This window comes from Cnephaeus nilssonii, assembly GCF_951640355.1.
Source record: "Cnephaeus nilssonii genome assembly, chromosome: 6".
In the NCBI taxonomy this organism is placed as follows: domain Eukaryota; kingdom Metazoa; phylum Chordata; class Mammalia; order Chiroptera; family Vespertilionidae; genus Cnephaeus; species Cnephaeus nilssonii.
In genome coordinates this window covers 87,859,116-87,880,402 of record NC_137077.1, presented here as the reverse complement: position 1 = coordinate 87,880,402, position 21,287 = coordinate 87,859,116, and the positions used below count along the sequence as shown (strand labels likewise).

The window sequence follows — 21,287 nt, the reverse complement described above, 5'->3', positions numbered from 1 at the left end:
TAAGTAAAAACAGGTAAACAAATTAGTCAATTTTTTAACATACCCATTCAGAAAACCTACTTTATTGTATAATGGACTTTCAGTTTTAATGGATACCCCCTCACCCGAATTAGTCTGTTATATCGAGGTGTTACTGTACTTTTGTATCCTATCTAGTGAAGTGCCTCATACACAGTACTTGTAAGTACTTGGTGAAATATTTGTTAAAGTCTAGATTGGGAGGAACAAATTAAATATTTTTACACTAAATATAAGACCTAAAAAAGCTGTCTAAGGAAGTGTGGGTGAGGTCACCAAAGATTTTTAAGTGGAAATTATGTTTGAGCCAAGTCTTTATTCTGTGTTGAGCAGGTGCTTCCCACCTGAGTGGAACTAGTGGAAAGGACAGACAGTAAAAGGAAACAGTAAGTGCACAGCACATGCTGCTCCTATTTCAAATCTCTTCTGATAGATATAAAATGACATTGGGACATTTTAGAAGTCATCCTTAAAGGTCGATTATGGTCATAATTATTGCTTAAAAACATTTTTGTAAGGTTAGCCACTCTTAAATAGTCATTCAGGAAAACCTCAAATTTTTCTGTTTGAGATCAATAATTTTAAAAACTCAATATTATTTGTGTGTCTACTCTAGGATGGCTTTAGATGACAAACTCTACCAGAGAGACTTACAAGTCGCACTGGCATTATCAGCAAAGGAACTTCCAACAGTCACCATTGATGTGGAGGGTTCTCAAGGTGAAAGTACCTTTATTTTCTATATATTTATTTCCATAAGGTTCGTATTGCTTTTGTAATAATTTCTTTGGATGAGCCTTCACAGAGAAAATAAATTTCAATACTTTGGACTATAAATAGTGCAATTTGCAGAGGGTATAATTGGGTTCAATTGTTTATTCTGTTGCATACATCTCATTCATACATACATCTCTGCTTAACACCCAAAATAAACTTGATGACATGGACTATGCACTCAGATGTTCAAATGACATACAGTGAAAATTTCATTTTTTGATCAAATGAATTGATCTATACAATCCTAACAATCTACCTCCTTTCTCTCAAAACTCAAATTAGTTAAACATGACCTAATGATAGTAATTTTTATTATTTAAAAAGGTTAACAGTATTAATTTGTTTAGCAAGCTCAGTAGACTTAAAGGATCTATGGTTTCTGGATTTCTCTGGAGTTTTCTCCTTTGATTTTTCTGGCAACTGCAGCAGGTGGCAATATTGATATTTTGGAGAATCAGAAATCATTATTACTGTTTGAGACATTCAGACTTCTACAATAATTTTGGATTGCCCTACTTGGTTTGGCTCAGTGGATAGAGCATCAGCCTGCAGACCGAAGGGTCCCGGATTCAATCCAGTAAAGGGCACATGCCCCGATTGCAGGCTTGATCCCCAGTAGGGAGCGTGCAGGAGGCAGCCAGTCAATGATTCTCTCTCATCATTGATGTTTCTATCTCTCTCTCCCTCTCCCTTCCTCTCTGAAATCAATAAAAATTTATTTTAAAAATGATTTTGGATTACATTGTTTTGGCTTAACTTCCTTTATGTTGGAGGATATTTTTTAGCCTATTAGTTTATGTAAGGGTATAGATTTTTAATCACTATCACTTTCTATTTGAAAATAAATGAGACAGTGTTGACTAGTGGGCCTTTTAGTAATCAGGAGTCAAAGAAACTTAAAACGTTGTCATATATCTGAAATTGAAAAAGTGAAATTAATCTCCTATAAGAGATTGTAGAATGTATAGCAGGTATTCCTTGGAAGTACCACTTCTCATAGAATGACATACGTTATAACACTGCAATTTAACAGTACCAATTATCATGACTTAAAGTTCTCTTAAAATACTTTAGATCATTTAAGGTTATTATAATGATTGAAGAGTCTTTATGCTAGTGAAAACATGGATATGCCTACACAGATATAATTGTTAATATAGTTAATACTAGAGGCTCAGTGCACGAAATTCGTGCACGGGGGGGAGGAGGGGGAAGGAAGTCGCCTCAGCCCAGCCTGAACCCTCTCAATTCTGGGACCCCTCAGGGGATGTCTACCTGCAGTAGAATATCCCTCTCACAATCCGGGACTGCTGGCTCCTAACTGCTCACCTGCCTGCCTGCCTGCTCGCCCCTAACTGCCCCCCTGCCAGCCTGATCATCTCTAACTGCCTCTGACTGCCAGACTGATCATCCCTAACTGCCCCTCTCTGCAGGCCTGGTCGCCCATAATTGCTCAACTGCCTGCCTGCCTGATCGCCCCTAACTGCCCCCTCCTGCCATCCTGGTCACCCATAACTGCCCCCCCCCCACCACTGGCGTGGTCACCCCCAGCTGCCCCCCTTGCTGGCCTGGTTGCCCCACGCAGCCTGCTGTTCAGTCGTTCGGTCATCCCTCACTAACCCCTCTGCCAGCCTTGTCACCCCACGCAGCCTGTGTTTGGCCGTCCATCAGTTGTTTCGGTCATGACAGCCCCTGGCTTTTTATAGATTAGGATTTATTGACTGTTTCCTATGTACTGGGCATTACACAAGCAATTTTCATATGTGATTGACACTTAATCCCACACAATAACCTCATTTAATTCCCACACTATTTAAAAAAAATTTTTTTAATCCTCACTTGAAGACACTTTCTCCATTGATTTTTAGAGAAAGTGGAAGAGAGAAGGAAAGACAGAAAAACATCTATGTGAGAGAAACACATCAACTGGTTGCCTCCTGCACGGGCCCTGATCAGGGCCTGGGCTGGGTAGAACGCTGCAACCGAGGTACATGCCCTTGATCGGAAACAAACCCGGGACCCTTTGGACCACAGGCTGATGCTTTATCTACTGAGCCAAACTGGCCAGGGCAATTGCCACACTATTTTTATCTCCATATTATAGATGAGGAAATTAAGTCTTAGAGAGGATAAGTAACTTTCCCCTGGTCATATAGCCAGTTTAATTGGTAGAGCCTGACTTTGAACTTAAGTCTGATTAACTCTAATTTCAGAGGCCAAACTCCTAACACTATGCCTGCCTCTCCAAGTAAAGTGCTAGTCTGAGTTTGGATCACTTATATGTATCTGGATGCTATTACATTTAGCTCTAATCTTCCTACTTCTAGACATTGGTTGATTAAGGTACATCTGTTTTTTTCTTATCTATTCCTTATATTTAGGCAGTGAAAAACATGACAATAGTGAAAGAGAAACAATGGATAAGTCTCCCCATATCTCCAATTGCAGTGTAGCCAGTGATTATTTAGGTAAGTTTTTTTTACAGTGATAATATTTGTTTATTACAACAATGCTATTTTTCTACCTTGTATTTTAATGCCTGAAGCTATAGCTAGAACCAAGGTCTTTAATTTTGTCAAGGTTCTCTTCATCTCTCTTTGTTTCTTTCTGTTTTGGTTTTCTTCTCTCTTACTGTAGATCCAGTTTGTTCCCTGGTGAAGGGTCAGGAGTACCTACTCATAGCTTCTAATAAACAGCAGTTGACCACTGAAGAAAGAGGCTGTATCTTCCCAGCTTCAGTTTGGAAATTCTTGGGGAAAGACTCTCTCATTTTGGGTTCTTGACTTATTCTTAAACCATACTCTGTTGTCAGGAGACAGATGTGTTATGATTGGCTCAGTTTGGGCTCTGTGGTATATTACGAGAAGCAGGGAAAGGATGAAGCTGAGAAAATTAAAACAGCAGATGTAATTGGAGTCTATTCTCGCTTCTGTAAATATTGCCTGTCACAAAAAGTTTTCCATTGATTTTTATGCCTGCCTGAAGATTTGGATAAGATTACTGAGGAAGATGATGTTCATGGTGCTCAAGGGAGAAGAAAAGCAGCATCTAAAGCTGTGGTACAGCAGAGGAAGATTCTTTTGGAAGGCAGTGATGGCGACAGTGCGAATGACTCCGAACCAGACTTTGCAACTGGTAAGTTACATCCTACCTCCAAATTCCATGGAAATTCAGTAAAATGTTCTTAGAGACCATTAATGTATGTAAAGTGCTGTGCTAAATACAAACTTGAGGAACACACAGGACAGCTGAATTCAGCTTTGGTATTTGGGGGAAAAGCTTTACCTGGAGATGACCTGTAAGCCATGCCTTAAAAATGGAGTAGCATTTAGGCAGACTAAAGAGGGAAAATAGCATTTCTGACTGATAGGCATAAATAATAGGATAGACAAGTGCACGTACCAGAGTTCAGTGAGGCCTGCAGGGGAGAATGTCATAGAAGAGGCTCGAGAGGCAGGCAGGCACTAAATTACAGAACATCTCAGACCCATTCCAAGAAGTGTAGACTCCTTTCTGTAAGTAATAGGAATTAATGAAATATTTTGGATAGAAGTGATATGAAATCTATATTTTATTATGACAGTTGTTTTCAGACTCATTCAGAAAGTAGGGTAAATTGGAAGGCAGAGTGACCTTCATAGTACATCATGACATTAACTAAAGATTAAAATGAATAATTCCATCAATTTATTCTAAATCAGATGCTATGGTTTGATAGATTTTAACATGCTGTTGGCAAATAATAAATGACAAACAATAACAGATTTGCTAATCAACAGTTATTCCACAAATATTTCAGTGCCTATTATGTGCACTATATTGTAGACATCAGAGATACAGCAGTGAAAAAAAAATCCCTTTAGGAGCTTAAATTTGAGTGAGGGGGATGGACAATAATCAAATATGGTAAGTTCTTACTTAAAGCGAAATGATGTAAAATAAAACCAATTTTACCATAGGCTAACTGATATAAACAAGAGTTAAGTTTCTGTAGCATCTCAACATTATAACAAAACGACGTTGAACAAAACAATGTGATTCGAGACCTGCTGTACATAATGTGTCCAGTGCCACCATAGCAGAGCCATGAAGAAGAGAAAGGCAGGGTAGAGCCAAGAAATCTGCCTTTTTAACCAATTCCTGCCCTTCTACATGACAGGTAATCCCGGAGCAGGTGGTCTATGGATCTTACTTTGAGAACCACTAATATAAGTGGACTGCCAAAAAGTAGGAGCCAGTGAAAGAAAATACCAGAGCATAGTAGAGCATGGACTAAATGCTTCCCAACTTAAGGTTACTTAATATAAAAAACCTCCAATATAATCAAAATACCTCCTTGGCAATTTCAATGTCTTTTCCAGGGATAATAATTGTAACACCCCAGAATATTATTATCATTATTTGATGCATGCCTATCAGAAAAAGCAGTAAACAGTTCTGAAGTTATAAATTGCAAGACTACTTAGCACACTAACAAAATTAATAAAGTACCAAAACGTTGGCTATGTTTTTAGATGTGAAATCATTTGCTTTGCTCGTTGAGTTTTTGGAATTTGTGAGTTATGTTTCTAGTGGGTGATAGATATTTAAAAAGATTACCATTGTGTTATTTTCATTCCAACTTCAGATAATCTCTCTTGAACCATTTATAGTAATAAGTTTTTATGGAAATCCTGATTTGAATAGTGACTTTAAAATTGCCCCTGGCCCTGGCCAGTGTGCTTAGTGGTTAGAGTGTTGGCCTGAGCACCGAATGGTTTGATTCCCGGTCAAGGGCACATACCAGGGTTGCAAGTTCCTGGGAGCATGACCCAGTTGGAGCATGTGCAGGAGGCAACCAATCGATGTATCTCTCTCACATTGATGTTTCTCTTTCTCTTTCTTCCCCCCCCTCCCCTTTCCCCCCCCCCCCCCCGCCCCCGCTTCCACTATCTCTAAAAATCAATGGAAAAATATCCTTGGGTTAGTATTAACAAAACAAAATAAAAAATTTAAAACATAAAACTGCTCAGTTTATTTTCATTCACCCTAAACCCTAATAAAATTCTTAAAAGTAAATAGTTAAGGACTTGAATAGACATTTCTGTAAAGATTATACACAAATGGCCAAAAAGCATATGAAAAGAGGCTTAACATTACTAATCTGTGTCGATATTTGAGTATTATGTGCACTATATTGTAGACATAAACAAATCAAAACCACAATGAGATTTCACATGACAACTTATTAGGATATTAAAAACAGAAAATAACAAGTGTTGGTGAGGATGTGGAGGAATTAGAATTCTTGTGCACTGTTGGTGGAAATGTAAAATGAAGCAACCACTATGGAAAACAGTATAGCAGTTACTCAAAAAATAATAAATAGAACTGCCTGCCCTAGCTGGTGTTTCTCAGTGGTTAGAGCAAACGGCCTGTGCCGATGGGTCTTGGATTTGATTCCCAGTCAAGGGCACATACCTGGGTTGCAGGTTCAATCACCAGCTCCAATTGAGGCACATGTAGGAGGCAACCAATCCAAGTGTCTCTCACATTGATGTTTCTCTCTTCTCTCCCACCCCTCTCTCTCTTACCCCGCCCCCACTCCCCCACCCCCTACCCCGGTTCCTCCCTCCCTTCCATTCTCTCTAAAAAAGTCAATGGAAAAAATATCCTCAGGTGAGGATTTAAAAAGCAGCATTACCATATGATCTAGCATTTCCACATCTGGGTATATATCTAAAAGAATTGAAAGCAGGGTCTCAGATATTTGCACACCCATAGCAGCATTATTAACAAAAGCCCAGAAATGGAAGCAATCCAAATATCCATTGATGATAAATGCATAAACAAAATGTTGTATATACATACAATGAATTTTATTCAACCTTAAAAAGGAAAGAAATCCTGTCACATGCTATACCTTGGATAAACCTTGAGGACATGTTAAGTAAAATAAGCCAATCACTGTGATTCCACTTACATGAAGAATCTAAAATGTCAAATTCATAGAAACAGAAGTAGAATGGTGATTAGTAGAGACAGGGGGGATAAGGAATGGGGAGTTAATGGGTACTGAATCTCTGTTTTGCAAGATGTAAAAGTTCTGGAGAATTGTTGCACAAAAATGTGAATATATGTACTTAACACTACTGATCTGTATGCTTAAAAATGCTTAGGTTAGTAAATTTTATGTTATGGTTTTTTTTCTTTTTTTACCACAATTTAAAACATTTTAAAGGAAATAATGAGTTTAAAAAGTGAATAGCTTGGTTCTAGGTTTTTTTCTTACTCAATTTTGCATAAGCAAATATTTTTTAGATGAAGTATGAGTCATAGTTTTGAGAGAATATATTTTTATTTTGAGTTCTGTACAGTTGAACAGTAATTTGGGATATAGAAAACATGAAAAACAGGAAAGAAAACATTTGTTGAAATATGTGTGCTTCCGAAGTTATGCTGGATATGAGAACGGAAAAAAATATTTCTAACTGAAAATTATTTTTTCTTAGACAGATTCAAGACCTGTAGTTGTTTGGGGAAAACATGGTTGTCAAATGGTAATTTTACTGAAATTCTGATAATGAGGGTTGTTATAACTGTAATAGGAGAATAATTACAATGGGAAAACATTGTGATAAAAATTATTTGTCAATTAATGGATTGTTTGAGTTATTGGATGTTAGTCTGGTTGAGACATTGGGAGAAAATGATGCTAGTAGTTTATGCAGTAATAGACGCTTAAAAATTCTTGGGTTCTGTTTCCTGGCTGGTGTAGCCCACTCAGTTGGTTAGGCATAATCCCATACACTGAAAGGTTGCCAGTTCGCTTCCCAGTCAGGGCACATGTCCAGGTTTTGGGTTCAATCCCTAGTAGGGGGTGTGCAGGAGGCAGCTGATTGATGTTGCCTCATATTGATGTTTTTCTCCCTTTTCCTTCCTCTCTCTCTAAAAATCAATTTAAAAATCTTTTTAAAAATTCTTAAGTTCTTTTTTGCAAGATACAAAAGTTCTTGATCTTCTTGCATCACTTATAGACTAAAATGACTGCTTCTTTAGATCTTTGAGAGCTAATTTGTTTTGTTTTGTTCTCTCTGTTTCATTTTTATTGCTTCCACCAAACTATAAGTATGGCTATTCTCCCTATAAAAAGACATGTGGTCCAGCCCTGAGAAGCAGTCCTTCAACCCTTACAGGGAGCTAGCTCATTAGTTGAGAAGTGATAACTGCCCTCTAACCTGTGCTGTGGATATACAAACTAAGCTTCAAGCAAAATTTTTTCATTGCCTCTCTAATTTTTTGACTCCTCTTCTGTCCTCCAACCCAAGAATGCAAAAGCTTTACGCTGTCTTGTAAACCTTCTAATCTACTCCAGCCAAGCCTGCTTTACCTTAAATTGAAATACAAACATATTTCTTCTTGCTTATTGTACTTTAAGTTGCAATACAGTCAGTTTATTTTCATTCACCCTAAACCCAGAATGATTAACAACTCTCCAAACACCTCAGAGTTGATTTTTATTATACTAGAATGTACAACTGGTATCAGTTCAGTTCCGACAACCTTGTAGGGGCTTTTTGTTTGTTTGGTTTGTTTAGCAGGGTTCTTTTCTTTAGGTGACCTGTCAGCTTCCCCCCTGCGTTGGCTTACCCTAGATGAGAAGAGAAAGGGTCATCTGTGAACTTCAGTTGGAAAAGAAAAGTGAAAATTAGAGGGAACATAAGACTTTTCTTAAGAAAAATCTAATGATCCCCAGAATCTATAAGCTCAGTGTTTGGGCCTTCCAGATTTTCTAATCCGGTATGCTAATAACTTTGGATTCTGGGAGCTCCAGATTATTTAACTGCTTTCTCAGTTGACTGATGAAGATCAGTGGGATGCCATCCTGTCTAATAAAATGGCAATATGCAAATTAACCATCACTCTGTCACAAAGATGGCGGCACCAGTAGCCACAAGAGGGCAACGCCCAGTCCTCTCAGCCCCGCCGGAGTTCCCTAGTCCCAGGGGGGTGGCCACTGAGAGTGGGCAGCATGAGCGACCTGGCGGAATGCTTGCTTCATCGCTGCGGCGATGAGGCAAGTGTTCCACCCCAGCCGCGGAGGGCCTCTGGGCAGCGGGCGCTGAGTGGCCAGGCCCCGTAGAGAGCTACTGGCGTACGGATTTGTGTGCAGGGCTACTAGTCTTTTAATAAGCTTGATCAATAGAGAAACTCAGTTCCTACTATTTATTCTCTCCAGCCAAGAAAAGAACACATGCAATACCAGAACTGTTGGATATACAGGAAGTTTTGTCCTCCTAGATTTTATATTCTAAACTTCTGGAGAAACTTTACACTACTTGCTGCCCCCCTGAACCTAGATCTTTTTGGGACTCTGGGAAAAACTTGATTTTGCAAGATACTACTTATGACAGCCTTTATGACATCTGCTGGCCTTATATGGTTAATTCCATATAACAATAATCATCATGTAAATATGTGGGTTGATTGCTCTTTTAAAATATTTTCCTTGTGTGGAAAGAATGTTAGAATAGGGAAATCTAATTTGAAGGCCATAATGACCATCGTTAATTTAGGCAAAGATCTTCAGGAGGTTGATGAGGATCTTTACAGTGGAGAATTCAGGCTGGTGTCAACTGGACCAACAAAGAGTGGGACAACCACATTATGTGCTTTCTGATATGATATAACATGAAGTACAGAGCATCACCTATGAAGTGTATTCTTACCAAAAAATAACAAGGTGAGCCTGATTCTAATTCAGTCCTGAGGAAACTCCAGCTCACAGAAAATGCAAGAACAAATTAAATGACACCATGAGGAAGGAAAAACAGACAAATCCAGAATGTGTATTTTCTAGGACAACTGACTTGGTTACTGCAACAAGTCAAAGATATGAGGGTCCTAAAAGAGAGGAGATAGTGCTGTATATAAAAAGTGATTAATATAAACTGGATAGAAGGTAATACCAAGAAGCTATTATTAAATTGATAGATATGATAATGACATTGTGTTTTTTTTAAGCCCATGTTTTTTAGAGATGCATTTTGAAGTATGTAGGAGTGTAATGATATGATACTTCAGATTTAATAAACTCCAAGAGGAAAGGGATGAGAAAAGAAGAAGAAAAGGTAGATAGATGAAACAAATGCATCAAAATATTGAGGATTGTTGAACAGTTTATTATCTACTGTTGTATATGTTTGAAATTTCTCATGTGTTTTTTATATGCAATATATTTCATATAGATAGGTAGAGATTATATATGGTAGGCATAATAGTGGTTATCTCTAAATGGTGAGATTAGAGAGTGGACCTTATTTTTCTTTAATACTTTTTTGTATATGGTCTATATCTTCTGCAGTAAGCATGTAGTGCTTAACTATTAAGTATTCTCCATACATTTTCCCAGAACAGCTGTTCTTACTTAACATTGTATCACTGGTTTGTATCATCCCAGATAAGACTTTGTGGGAAATTAAAGGTATGTCCCAAATGAAATCATATGGCATTACTAGAGGCCCAGTGCATGAAATTAATGCACAGGTAGGGTCCCTAGGCCTAGCCAGCGTCAGGGCCAATCTGTGGGGTGACTGGTGGTGCGACTGGGGGGGCTCCTCAGCTGGCACCCACCTTAGCTGGCCTGGTGACACCCACTTGCCAGCCCCACCCCCCACCACAGCCACCGGTCACCTCCCTCTGAGGAGTGACTGGTGGAGGGGTTGGGGGACTCCCACTGGCACTCGGCTTGGCTGGCCTGGGGCCTATGGGCTGGGGGCAGCTCCTGCATTGAGCATCTGCCCCCTAGTTGTCACTGCACATCATAGTGACCAACCAGTCTTTCGGCCGTTCAGTCTATTTGCATATTAGGCTTTTATTATATAGGATCTATTAAGCTTGTTGTTGTGTGGTTAGTCTCCTCAATTCCCAATGTGTTTTTGTTCTAGAATGCTAAGTTTATGTGATTAAGGGAAGGTGTACTGTTATTAATACCACCAAGGTTATCATTTTGAAAGAGTAGCCAATGTTATATCCTACCATTGTTTTCAAAAGTTACTGAGCTAAACTGGTAAAATCAAAAGTAAAGATTACTAATGGGAAATTATAATGATAACCAGAGGCCTAGTGCATGAATTCGTGCACGGGTGGGGTCTGGCCATCCCACCCTGTTGAGGGCTGATCGGGGCTAGGCCGGCAGGGTGAGGGGCCGCAGGCCTTTGGCTAGCTGGCCCTGCCCCCAGTCGGGATGGGGGGGCCAATCAGGGGTGGGCTGGCAGGGGAAAGGGGCGGAGGAAGGTTCAGGAGGCCAATTGGGGCCCATATCGGGCCAGTCATAGAGACCAGTCATTCCGGGCACTTGGCTTTTATATACACTGAGTGGACAGATTATTATGATCTCTGAATGCATAATAATCTGGCCACTCAGTGTACTTCTCTTGAAGTACCTCATTTATTGATATCAAAGATACTATAAGTAGTGCACCTGATCAGTTTTCCCCTTTGCACTGGCTGATAGAAAACTCAGGGCAAATAGGTGGTTGATCTCCAGCAAAAGTCTAGAATACTTTTGGTACCCATTTGAGATACAAATACACTGAGTGGCCAGATTATTATGCGTTCAGAGATCATAATAATATGGCCACTCAGTGTATATAGAAGATAGTAATAGGAAACAATTCTAATTTGCTTGCTTTAAGCTAGATGTTATTGTACATGCTTTACCTATATTAACCCATTCAGTCCACACAACAACCCTGTAATGTAGGTTTTATGGTTATCCCCACCTTATACATGGGAAATTGGGGCACAGTGCAGTTAGCAAGCAACCTGTCTGAGGTTACACAACATGTAGGTGGAGGGGCCAGGATTCAAACCCAGGGAACCATGCTCTCCATAATTGCAGTGTTTCACACAGGAAATGGCTTAGCACAAATTCACACAAGAATCTGGTGCAAAGGCTGTAAAGTCAAGGCCATAGAAGCCTTACTTTTTATAACAAAACTGAAGCATGTAATCTTTTGTTTTAGGTGAAGATTCTGAAGATGATTCTGATTTTAGTGAGAGTGAAGATAATGATAAAGACTTCACTATGAGAAAAAGTAAAGAAATTAAAAAGAAAAAAATGAAGGTTAAATCTCCAGTTGTAAAGAAAGAGAAGAAAGCTAAATCCAAATGTAATTCATTAGGTAAGCTTAGTTTAAAATACATTTATAAAGAAAATGTATTTAATTTATTTAATGAGTTTCTCTTATCTTTGCCTTTGGTCTCCTTACAGTTTGCCAGTGTTCATTTCTGGTTAAAATACATAGAGGAAAGCGGGGTGGGGCGGGGAAGGGAGAACAGCAGACGAGAGTACTGAGCTCCACTACCTATCTGGCACTTCCTGTGTGTCACCTCCCTTTAGCACAGCCACCCTCTGAGATAGCAGTTATCACCTGCATTTTGCAGTGAGAAAATTGAGGCTCAAAGAGGTTAAATAATTAGTTGAAATTCTTACAACTAATAAGTGAGAGGCTTGGATTTGCACCCAGATTTGTCCGTTCTTGGTGTAAACTCTATCCACTGGACCACATTTTCTCCAGGCAATTTAAACAGGCAACTTTGCATGATTCTAACTTCTTGCTTTCATGCTTGTTTAATCTTTTACTTGAGAACCCTTTGCCACATGTTTAGGGCCTTTTTGTTTTTTTCAAAACTAATTCCATTAGAAATCATTTCTACAATAAAACTTTTGCAATTTGTGACAATTTCAACATGAAATACTTGTTTCTTTTGTAAAAGAAGTTAGGATATTTTTAATTCATAATATATGGTAGATTATTATAATACTAGAGGCCCGATGCACGAAACTCATGCAACGGTGTCGGCTCTCGCGGCAGCTTGCCTCGGCCCTTGCGGCAGCTTGCCTCGGCCCTTGCAGCTCCGACCAGAAGGACATCTGGTCTAATTAGCATATTATGCTTTTATTATTATAGATAACTTTAATTAAACTGATTTGTTTCACTTGTTGATATATATTTTTATGTCTTATTTGCTTAATATAAATGCTTTTTTGAAACTAAAATTTCCATTATTCAGACTCCATTTATTAATGGTAAGAGTTGCTCTTGCCTTAAATAGCATGGTGTTGAGTACTTGCTAATAAATAGAATTAAATACTGATTGAGTCATATTCCTCTCTCTACTGTATACTAAATTAATGAGGTTTTAATTATTTTCTTTGACAGATTGATCTGGTTTCCAGAAATTACATTTTAAATGTAGGGGTTTTTAGAGATAAAGCTGTGTATTAGTTTTCAATTTGTGCTGTAAAAAATTACCACAAACTTAGTGGCTTAAAATACCACAATGTATTTTATTACAAGTCTGCAGATCACAAGTTAAAAATGACTCTCACTGGGCTAAAGTCTAGCTATCAGCAGGGCTGTGTCCTTTGTGGAGGCTCTAGGGGAGAATCCATTTCTGCATTTTCCAGCTTGTAGAGCCCGCCTGTGTTCTGTGACTAGATGCCCATTTCCATCTTCAGAGCCAGCAACGGCAGGGATTATCTCACATCACAGTGCTCCCACTCTCACTGCCCTGCTTCTCACTTTCACTTATAAGGACCCTGTGAGAACATTGGGCCCATCTGGATAATTCTGAAAGATCTCCCCACCTCAAGATTCTTCACTTAATGGCACATGCTAAGCCCCTTAGCTGTGTAAAGAATTAGGATATAGACATTTTTGATAGGCCATTATTCTGCCTACCACAAACTGATATGAAAAAGCCAATAACAATATGAATATAGTTTATATTTTCTTTAGTTATTTGTTTGTGCTGCTTCCCAAGAGATGCACTAAAAATTAAAAATATAATTTTAGTTCCCAAATTGGACTTTACCATATAAAGTCTTCTTTATGCCTTGGAGCAAGTTGCTTCACAAGGAATTTTAATATATAGTAAATATAATTTAACTCCTAAATAATGGGATTACGAATTAGAAAAAATGGCCCTGGCCAGGTGGCTCATCATCTGTACACCAAAAGGTTTTGGGTTCAGTTTCCGGTCAGGGCACATACCCAGGTTGGGGGGGTTGATCCCTGGTCGGAATGTGCACTGGAGGCAACCAATCAATGAATGTTTCTCTCTCTCTCTTCCTCTTTCTCTTCCTCTTCTCTCAAATCAATGGAAACATGTCCTTGGGTGAGGATTAAAATAAAACAAACAAAAAAAGAATTAGAAAAGATGGATTATATTTTTAGTTCCACTTTGAAAGTCTTTCATCTGGCATATGTTATAATTTTTTTCTTGGTGAAGCAAATTCTAAGATCTGTACTGTCCAATGTGGTAGCCACTAACCACTTGTAGCTATATTACATTTAAGTTAAATAAAATTAAATTTAAAAAGAACACATTTTTAATCCTCACCTGATAACATGCTTAGGGAGAGGAAGGGAGGGAGGGTGAAAGGGGGCGGGGGGGGAGAGAGATTGGTTGCCTTCCGTATATGCCCCGACCAGGGCCCTGGTTGGAGATGGAACCAGCAACCCAGGTCCCTGCATAGGACAATACAACCAACTGAGCCACTCTGTCTGAGCTAAAATTAAATACATTTAAAAGTCAGTTCTTTAATTTTGCTAGCCACATTTCATGTGCTCAATAATATGTGGCTAGTGGCTACTCAATTAATTGCACAGAACAAAATATAAAACATTTCCATCATTGTAGAAAAGCTTCTGTTGAACAGTGCTGATTGAGGGAATGTAGATGTTAATATTAAAAAGATATAGAGCAAGAATTTTCATATTTATATGCATTTAGATTCCCCTCTAAGTATCTCAAAGCAAGCATTATCTGAAAGTCAATTTATATTCCACCTTCCTTCATTTCCTCCCCTCCCCCCCCAAAAAAAAAATCTAAACTGACTCTCTTTCTTGTGTTTATTCTCGGGGTTAATGGCATCATCAAGCAGTGTGCCCATGACAGGAACTTGCAAGTCATTATTACTTCATCTCCATCACCACCTCCCCCACTTGATTACTAAAAGATATCTGATCTGCTGTTTCCCCGCTCCATTCTCCCTCTTAGTTCAGGCCCTTAGTTCGGATTACCATAAGAGCCTTCTCAGTAGTCTACTTGCCATACACTACCATCAGAAAGATGTTTTCAGAGTGCAAGTACTCCTGAGAGAAATTAATGCATGACTCCTTCACTGGTATGCAAAGCTCTCAATCAGTGATCTGTACCCTGTCTATTTCTCTCAATTTTCCAACCTTTGCCATCTGGCTCCAGCCATACTGAACCAGTAGCTGCCCTGGAACTTGCTGCATCCTCCAGCTTTGCTCTTACTCCCTCTGCCTGGAAAACTTCCTCTAACTCATCTTTACCTTTCAGCCTTGATTTGGTTCAAATTAACCTCACATACCTCCCTGGGACTTTTAAACCTATGCAGATATATACACAGACTGTAGGTTCCACGCTACTGTGCATATCTCTGGAGTCTGTCGTATCTCTTTATCACACTGCAGCATACACATCTCTTTATTTTGCTGCCCTTTCTACTAGAGTCCAGTGACTAGACCATAGAAATTCCTTGGGAGCAGGACCGATGAGTTTCACTGTTTGAGACCCTAGATCCTAATATATTGACTCAGTGACACATACTGATGAGACACTTTATGCAGTGTTTAGAAGTATGAACTTTGGAGTCACACCTGCTTCCTAATCGTATTGTTTTGTTTACTAGTGATCAAGCCATAGGCAGTTTGCTCAACCTCTGTTCCCCTAGCTGCTGTCATTGGGGATAGTAATATCTGTATCAGAGTTGCTGTAAGGGTTAAATATAATGTTTATGATGTGCTTACTACACTGCCTATCATATAAATGCTCATAAAAGATGCTTATTCTTAGGCTTTCAGTAAATGTTTATTGATTAATAAGTTTTTCAAAACGATACTGCCTTTTAAATTTATATAACTATAATTTTTACACATACATGCTGGATTTAAAATCTATTTTATGTGTGTTTTTCTAATAAATGACTTCAGTAGACTCTGCTCCAGCTGCTGTCAAATCAGAATCTCAGCCCTCATCAAAAAAGGTTTCTCTTTCTTCAGAGGCAACTAGGAAACCATTACAAATACGCAGTCCTTCAACTGAAAGCAAGAGACCTAAGTGGGTCCCACCAGGTATGGTATATTTATCAATCAAGGGCAGGGGCTTGGAAAGTTACCACTGGTAGATTGTTTTCCTCATTGTAAACGGTATATGTATTATTACATTTTCTTCAAAACCGAGGTTTTGCACTTATTCATCATTTTATCATTCCCTCATATTGAGCATTGAGATTATTTACTAGTTTTTAATGTTATAAATAAGGTTGCAATAAGCACAAACATCCTTATTTTATAAGTCTGTGGGCAAATCCTGATTATTTTCTTAGGATAAATTCCTAGTAAAAAAATTACAGTGTTAAAGAGTATTAACAGTTAAGATTCCTATACATGTTTTTGGCAACAAATCTGTTTGCTCAAGACTTGCTGACCTCCACAGTCCGACTGAAGAAGCATCAGGGCTCATATGTGGGCATTCCAGCATTTAGCAAATGCCCTAGCAAACTCAACCTCCGTCTCGTACAAACTTGACCTTTTTTTTGGTTTGTTTTCTTTGTTCCACAGCCAAGTCTCACTGATGCTTCAAAATTTCTTTGACCTTCACCCTTTTGACATTACTAAAACCCTAACTCAGCCTTGTTCATTTTATATCCTAACTATTAGTGCCTTCCTAATAGTTCTGTCTCCACTTGCCTTTGTCCAACCAGTTGACTCCTCTATTCCAGTGAAATGGATACATTTTTTTGCCCCTTAAACACAGTGTTTGTATTATGCAATTTTCTCTTTCTAGTAAGTCTTTCCTCATTTGTCCCCTGTCCTCTGAGTCATTCCAAGTCTACTCAGGTTTATTTTACTTCTTTTCAGTGATATTCTTGGTTGGCCCACAGTGGTCACTCCTCTAGTCATAACTAGGTATTAATAGACAGATTTAGGCCCGAGACATGATTATTTAATTTCTGAGTCTTCATTCTATCATCTGAAATATTAGGCACTATATAATCTTTAATGTCTTTTCCAGTTTAAACATCTAAGATTTTAATGAGGATTTAAAATTTTTTTGGAGAAGGAAAGGAGGAAGATTAGTCACTCCAAAAAAATTTTGGAGAAGGAAAGGAGGAAGAATTAATGATGCAGTGTCATTAGAAGGATAATCCTCAGTGTATTTCTCCTGAGAATAATTAGTGATTCCCCAACAAAAGGAATTTTTAAAAAAATGATATAATGACAAGAAATTTAAAGGTAGCATAATAAAAAAAGATAGAAAGGAAATAATGGAATGCTATGGCATGGATGGATAAAGAGTTAATATCATAAAGCACAAAGTGCTCATAGATTCATTGTGTGAAAGGGTAGGGCAAGTAATGTGAGAGAATTGGGCCTGAGTCATAAACTTGAGTGAGAAGGGATTGTTGGACTTGAGAGCTCACACCCCTTTGGTAAGAAGCAGCTGTTATTCAACTCCATCTAATTGTTTACATGCAGGATTATTTCCAGACCTGTTTTTTTTTTTTTTTTTTCAAGAGAAACCAGAGATCTAGATTTTAATGTGAAATATCCTAGTTTTCAAAATGATTTTTTTTTTTAACACCATGTGGACCAAACAATATATCTGAGAGTTAGATTTGACCTCAGGTTGCCCGTTAGTTACTATTTTATTCAAATATGAGAAGACCACCAAGATCCCAATGGGAAAATGAACCAAAGACATGAACATATTAATAGTCCCAAGAAATACAACTAGAAATAAATATGAAAAGAATTTCGATCTCACTGGTAATTAAGGAAATATAAATGAAAGTAATAAAATACTATTTTATACCTCAAACTAGAAAGTAATAAAGCATTATAATCTAGGCCACTCTGGGTTATGGGGTAGCAGGTATAATTATCCTATATAATAAAACCCTAATATGCAAATCGACCAAACGGCGGAACGACTGGTCGCTATGATATGCACTGACCCCCAGGGGGCAGACGCTCAACACAGGAGCTGCCCCCTGGTGGTCAGTGTGCTCCCACAGGGGGAATGCTGCCTCTGGCTGAGTGCAGCAGCGGTTGCAGGAGCCTCTCCCGCCTCCGAGGCAGCATTAAGGAGCGGGCCTAAGCCAGCAGGCAGACATCCCCCAAGGTGTCCCAGACTGTGAGAGAGTGCAGGCTGGGCTGAGGGCCCCAACCCCAGTGCATGAATGTCATGCACCGGGCCTCTAGTTTACTATAAATCCTTTATTGGTAGAACAGCTTGACAGGAGCCATAAAAATAAATCTGTCCTTTGGCCTAGGAGCTAGTCTTAGGAATCAATTCCTTAAAAAGAATTCAAAAGTAGAAAAAGTAATAAGTGGCCAGATTTTTATAACTTTATATGAAAATGGTAAACACTTCAAAAATTTGTTAAAAGAGCCCTGACTGGTTTGGCTCAGTGGATAGAGCGTCGGCCTGCGGACTGAAAGGTTCCAGGTTCGATTCCGGTCAAGGGCATGTACCTTGGTTGTGGGCACATCCCCAGTAGGGAGTGTGCAGGAGGCAGCTGATAGATGTTTCTCTCTTGTCGATGTTTCCAACTCTCTATCCCTCTCTCTTCCTCTCTGTAAGAAATCAATAAAATACATTTTTTTAAAAAAAAGTTTGTTAAAAGAATTTGATATATGACACATACATGCACTTAAGAATGATAAATCAGATAGTTAGAAACATGGAAATGTTTATAAATCTTTACTTGAAGAAAAGTACACACAGTTGTACTTATGACTACAATCATGATCAATTATGGACATTTAAGTGGTTAAAATTTGAAATTTAATACTTGCTGGAAATAATTGCTACATTAGAATGGTAGCATAAATGAAGCCTGTATAAATAAATTAAAATAGCATTTGTCATGTTTAAAGTGATTTAGTAATTGAAAAAATAGATTCTTTCAAAAGAGTATTTGTAAAAATTGCAGGATTTAAAAAAATGCATTAAATTTTTTTCTGTTTTAGAAGTTATTACATTCATCTTTTTATGCATCTACAACCAATGTTATTTACTTTTAACTTATGTATTTCAGCTTTTACCCTTAAAGTTTTGGAATCATGACCTTGCCTTCTGGGGATGTTTGAAAATGGACAATACTATATTTTTTTCTGGTCTTTAGTACTTTTGTTATTGTGATCTTGTTTATAACTTGATAGAACCTGTATAGCAGAATAGTGCTTAACTATATTTTTTGCTTTTGTTTTATAAGTTAATTTTTTTAAAGAGGTTTCTAACATCATCAGCATCAGGTGATGTGTTTTCTTTCAGCGGTATCCGGAAGGAGCAGCACCAGCAGCAGCCCACTGGCAGGGGAGTTTGTTAAGTCTCCAAATCAGAGTCTCCGCCTTGGCTTGTCTAGATTAGCACGTGTTAAACCTTTGCATCCAAACACTGCTAGTAGCTGAGTGTGGTAGTAAAGAAATGTTTCTTTAAGAGAATCACAGTTTGACAAGTGTGTTTATATTGTAATATAAAGGAATCCTTTAGCATCATAAATTATTTCTACCCATTTTGTGATTATGTTCTCTGAAAAGCTACTCAAGACTTCAATAAGAGATTTGTTTATAAGAATTATCTTGTAATATAATTTCCTTCTGAAGAGAATATTCTACATCCTTATGTATAATGCATCACTGTCATTAGTGTTTGTCTATTTGACATGGAGGAAGTCCACATTATTTGCTATTTTATTTTCTAGTAACATGAGGATTCTTTCTAGCTTTGACTAGTTTATGGCATTTTTGTTCAGAGTTTATCTGGCAAAAGAAAACATTCCAATTTTTTCCAGGAGATATTTCTGGAATGTGTTATTTAAGCTACATTGTCAGTTTTATTGCCAAGATGCTTATTATTTTAGTCAAATATTTTTATAGAAAGAATTCAGAATGAATTTCCACATTAAAACAGTTGCTATAATGTGACATATGTTTTCTACTTAGCAATAGATGGTTATTATATAGCAGATAGAATTTTATGACATTTTGTGAAGTACTCATTGTCAAAACCTGTAATAAATATGAAAAAGTTTGATATGATCTTTTTCTTGATTCCATTGCATCTGTCTCTTCTCTGTCTGCATCCTAGCTAATAAAGATGTGATATGCTAATTGACCATCACACCCTCACAAAGATGGTGGCACCCACAGCCACAAGATGGAGGCACCCAGTCCCCTCAGCCCCCCAGCAGCCCAAGGCCAGCCCGAGGTGCAGGCAAGCCTCTGATGGTGGCTGCCCAGCCACCCAGGGCCAGCCCGAGGCTCAGGTAACCAGGGTCAGCCAAGGCTTGCGCTGCTGGCAGTGGCAGCAGCAGCGGTGTGATGGGGGCATCGCCTTCCCCTGATTGCTGGGTCGCCTCCTGCCCCTGAGAGCTCCCGGACTGTGAGGGGGCAGGCCGGGCTGAAGGACACCTCCTCCCCCCCATCCAGTGCATGAATTTTCATGCACTGGGCCTCTAGTTTCATGATAAAATGAGTGCTTGGCCAAAAACATTAGCCTTTTGTTGTAAATATAAAAGGGGACTGTTTAAAGTAATCACTTTATGTTAAGTCAGTACTTTTGAGGGTGGCTGTTAAGTACCTAATTATTCCTATTAGTTAATTTAGCTTTTCAGGAAACAGATCTGAATTTGTGAATAAAATAGTAATAAATATTTTATATTGTGAAAATTTCATCCAACTCCTGGTCACTTTTAATAAAAATTCTCCAAATTACAATAACCATTTTTAAAATGTGTAATGTGGCCCTAGCCGATTTGGCTCAGTGGATAGACTGTCAGCCTGCTGACCCAAGGGTCCCAGTTTTGATTCCTGTCAAGGGCATGTACCTTGGCTGCAGGCTTCTCCCTGGCCCAGGCCCTGGTCAAGGTGTGTGTAGGAGGCAACTAATCAATGTGTTTCTTTCACATCAATGTTTCTCTCTTGTTAGGTCTGATCAAATAATTGAATTGATACCTCCTCCCCTGGGGACTGACCTTTAGGCCACTTCACAACGAACATTCCCTCTTGCTTAGACCACATTCCACTTGCTAAGATTATTATCTCTCCCCTACAGGCCTTCCTAGGATCTGGACTCACCCAGAGAATTCTCCACCCAGAAAAAGCCTGTCTAGAGTCCTTTAAAATCTCTGACTCCCTGTTCCTAGGGGCTGGTGCCATTTAGGGGCTCAGCCTATCTGGTATCCAGATGACCTAATCTATACTAATAATAGAGGAATATGCAAATTGTCTGGGATGCCGTCACAGTAACAGTAATGACCAAACAGCAAGCTGTGTGGGGCGATTAGGCTGGCAGGGAGTTAGTGAGGGACGACGAAACAACTGAACAGCAGGCTGTGTGGGGTGACCAGGCTGGCAGGGGGCTTAGTGAGGGATGACCAAATGACTGAACAGCAGGCCGGCAGGGGT

The 21,287-nt window shown here is 38.8% G+C and overlaps 1 protein-coding gene across 5 annotated transcripts in view; it reads left to right on the top strand.

Moving 5' to 3' along the window:
- RAD51AP1 (RAD51 associated protein 1) overlaps positions 1 to 20,971 on the top strand; it is a 33,600-nt gene extending 12,629 nt beyond the window's left edge. For 2 of the 5 annotated variants that reach the window (XM_079774245.1, XM_079774243.1), the window contains exons 4-9: positions 635 to 738; positions 3,177 to 3,263; positions 3,781 to 3,930; positions 11,802 to 11,960; positions 15,804 to 15,944; positions 19,153 to 20,971. In XM_079774245.1, coding sequence (XP_079630371.1) covers positions 635 to 738; positions 3,177 to 3,263; positions 3,781 to 3,930; positions 11,802 to 11,960; positions 15,804 to 15,944; positions 19,153 to 19,289 — 778 coding nt within the window. In that variant the 3' untranslated portion in view covers positions 19,290 to 20,971. Of the gene's footprint in view, positions 1 to 634; positions 739 to 3,176; positions 3,264 to 3,780; positions 3,931 to 11,801; positions 11,961 to 15,803; positions 15,945 to 18,916; positions 19,132 to 19,152 lie in introns of those variants that run through there. The other 3 variants (XM_079774246.1, XM_079774244.1, XM_079774247.1) reach the window with 3 other exon arrangements.
- The last annotated feature ends 316 nt before the right edge of the window (positions 20,972 to 21,287 follow it).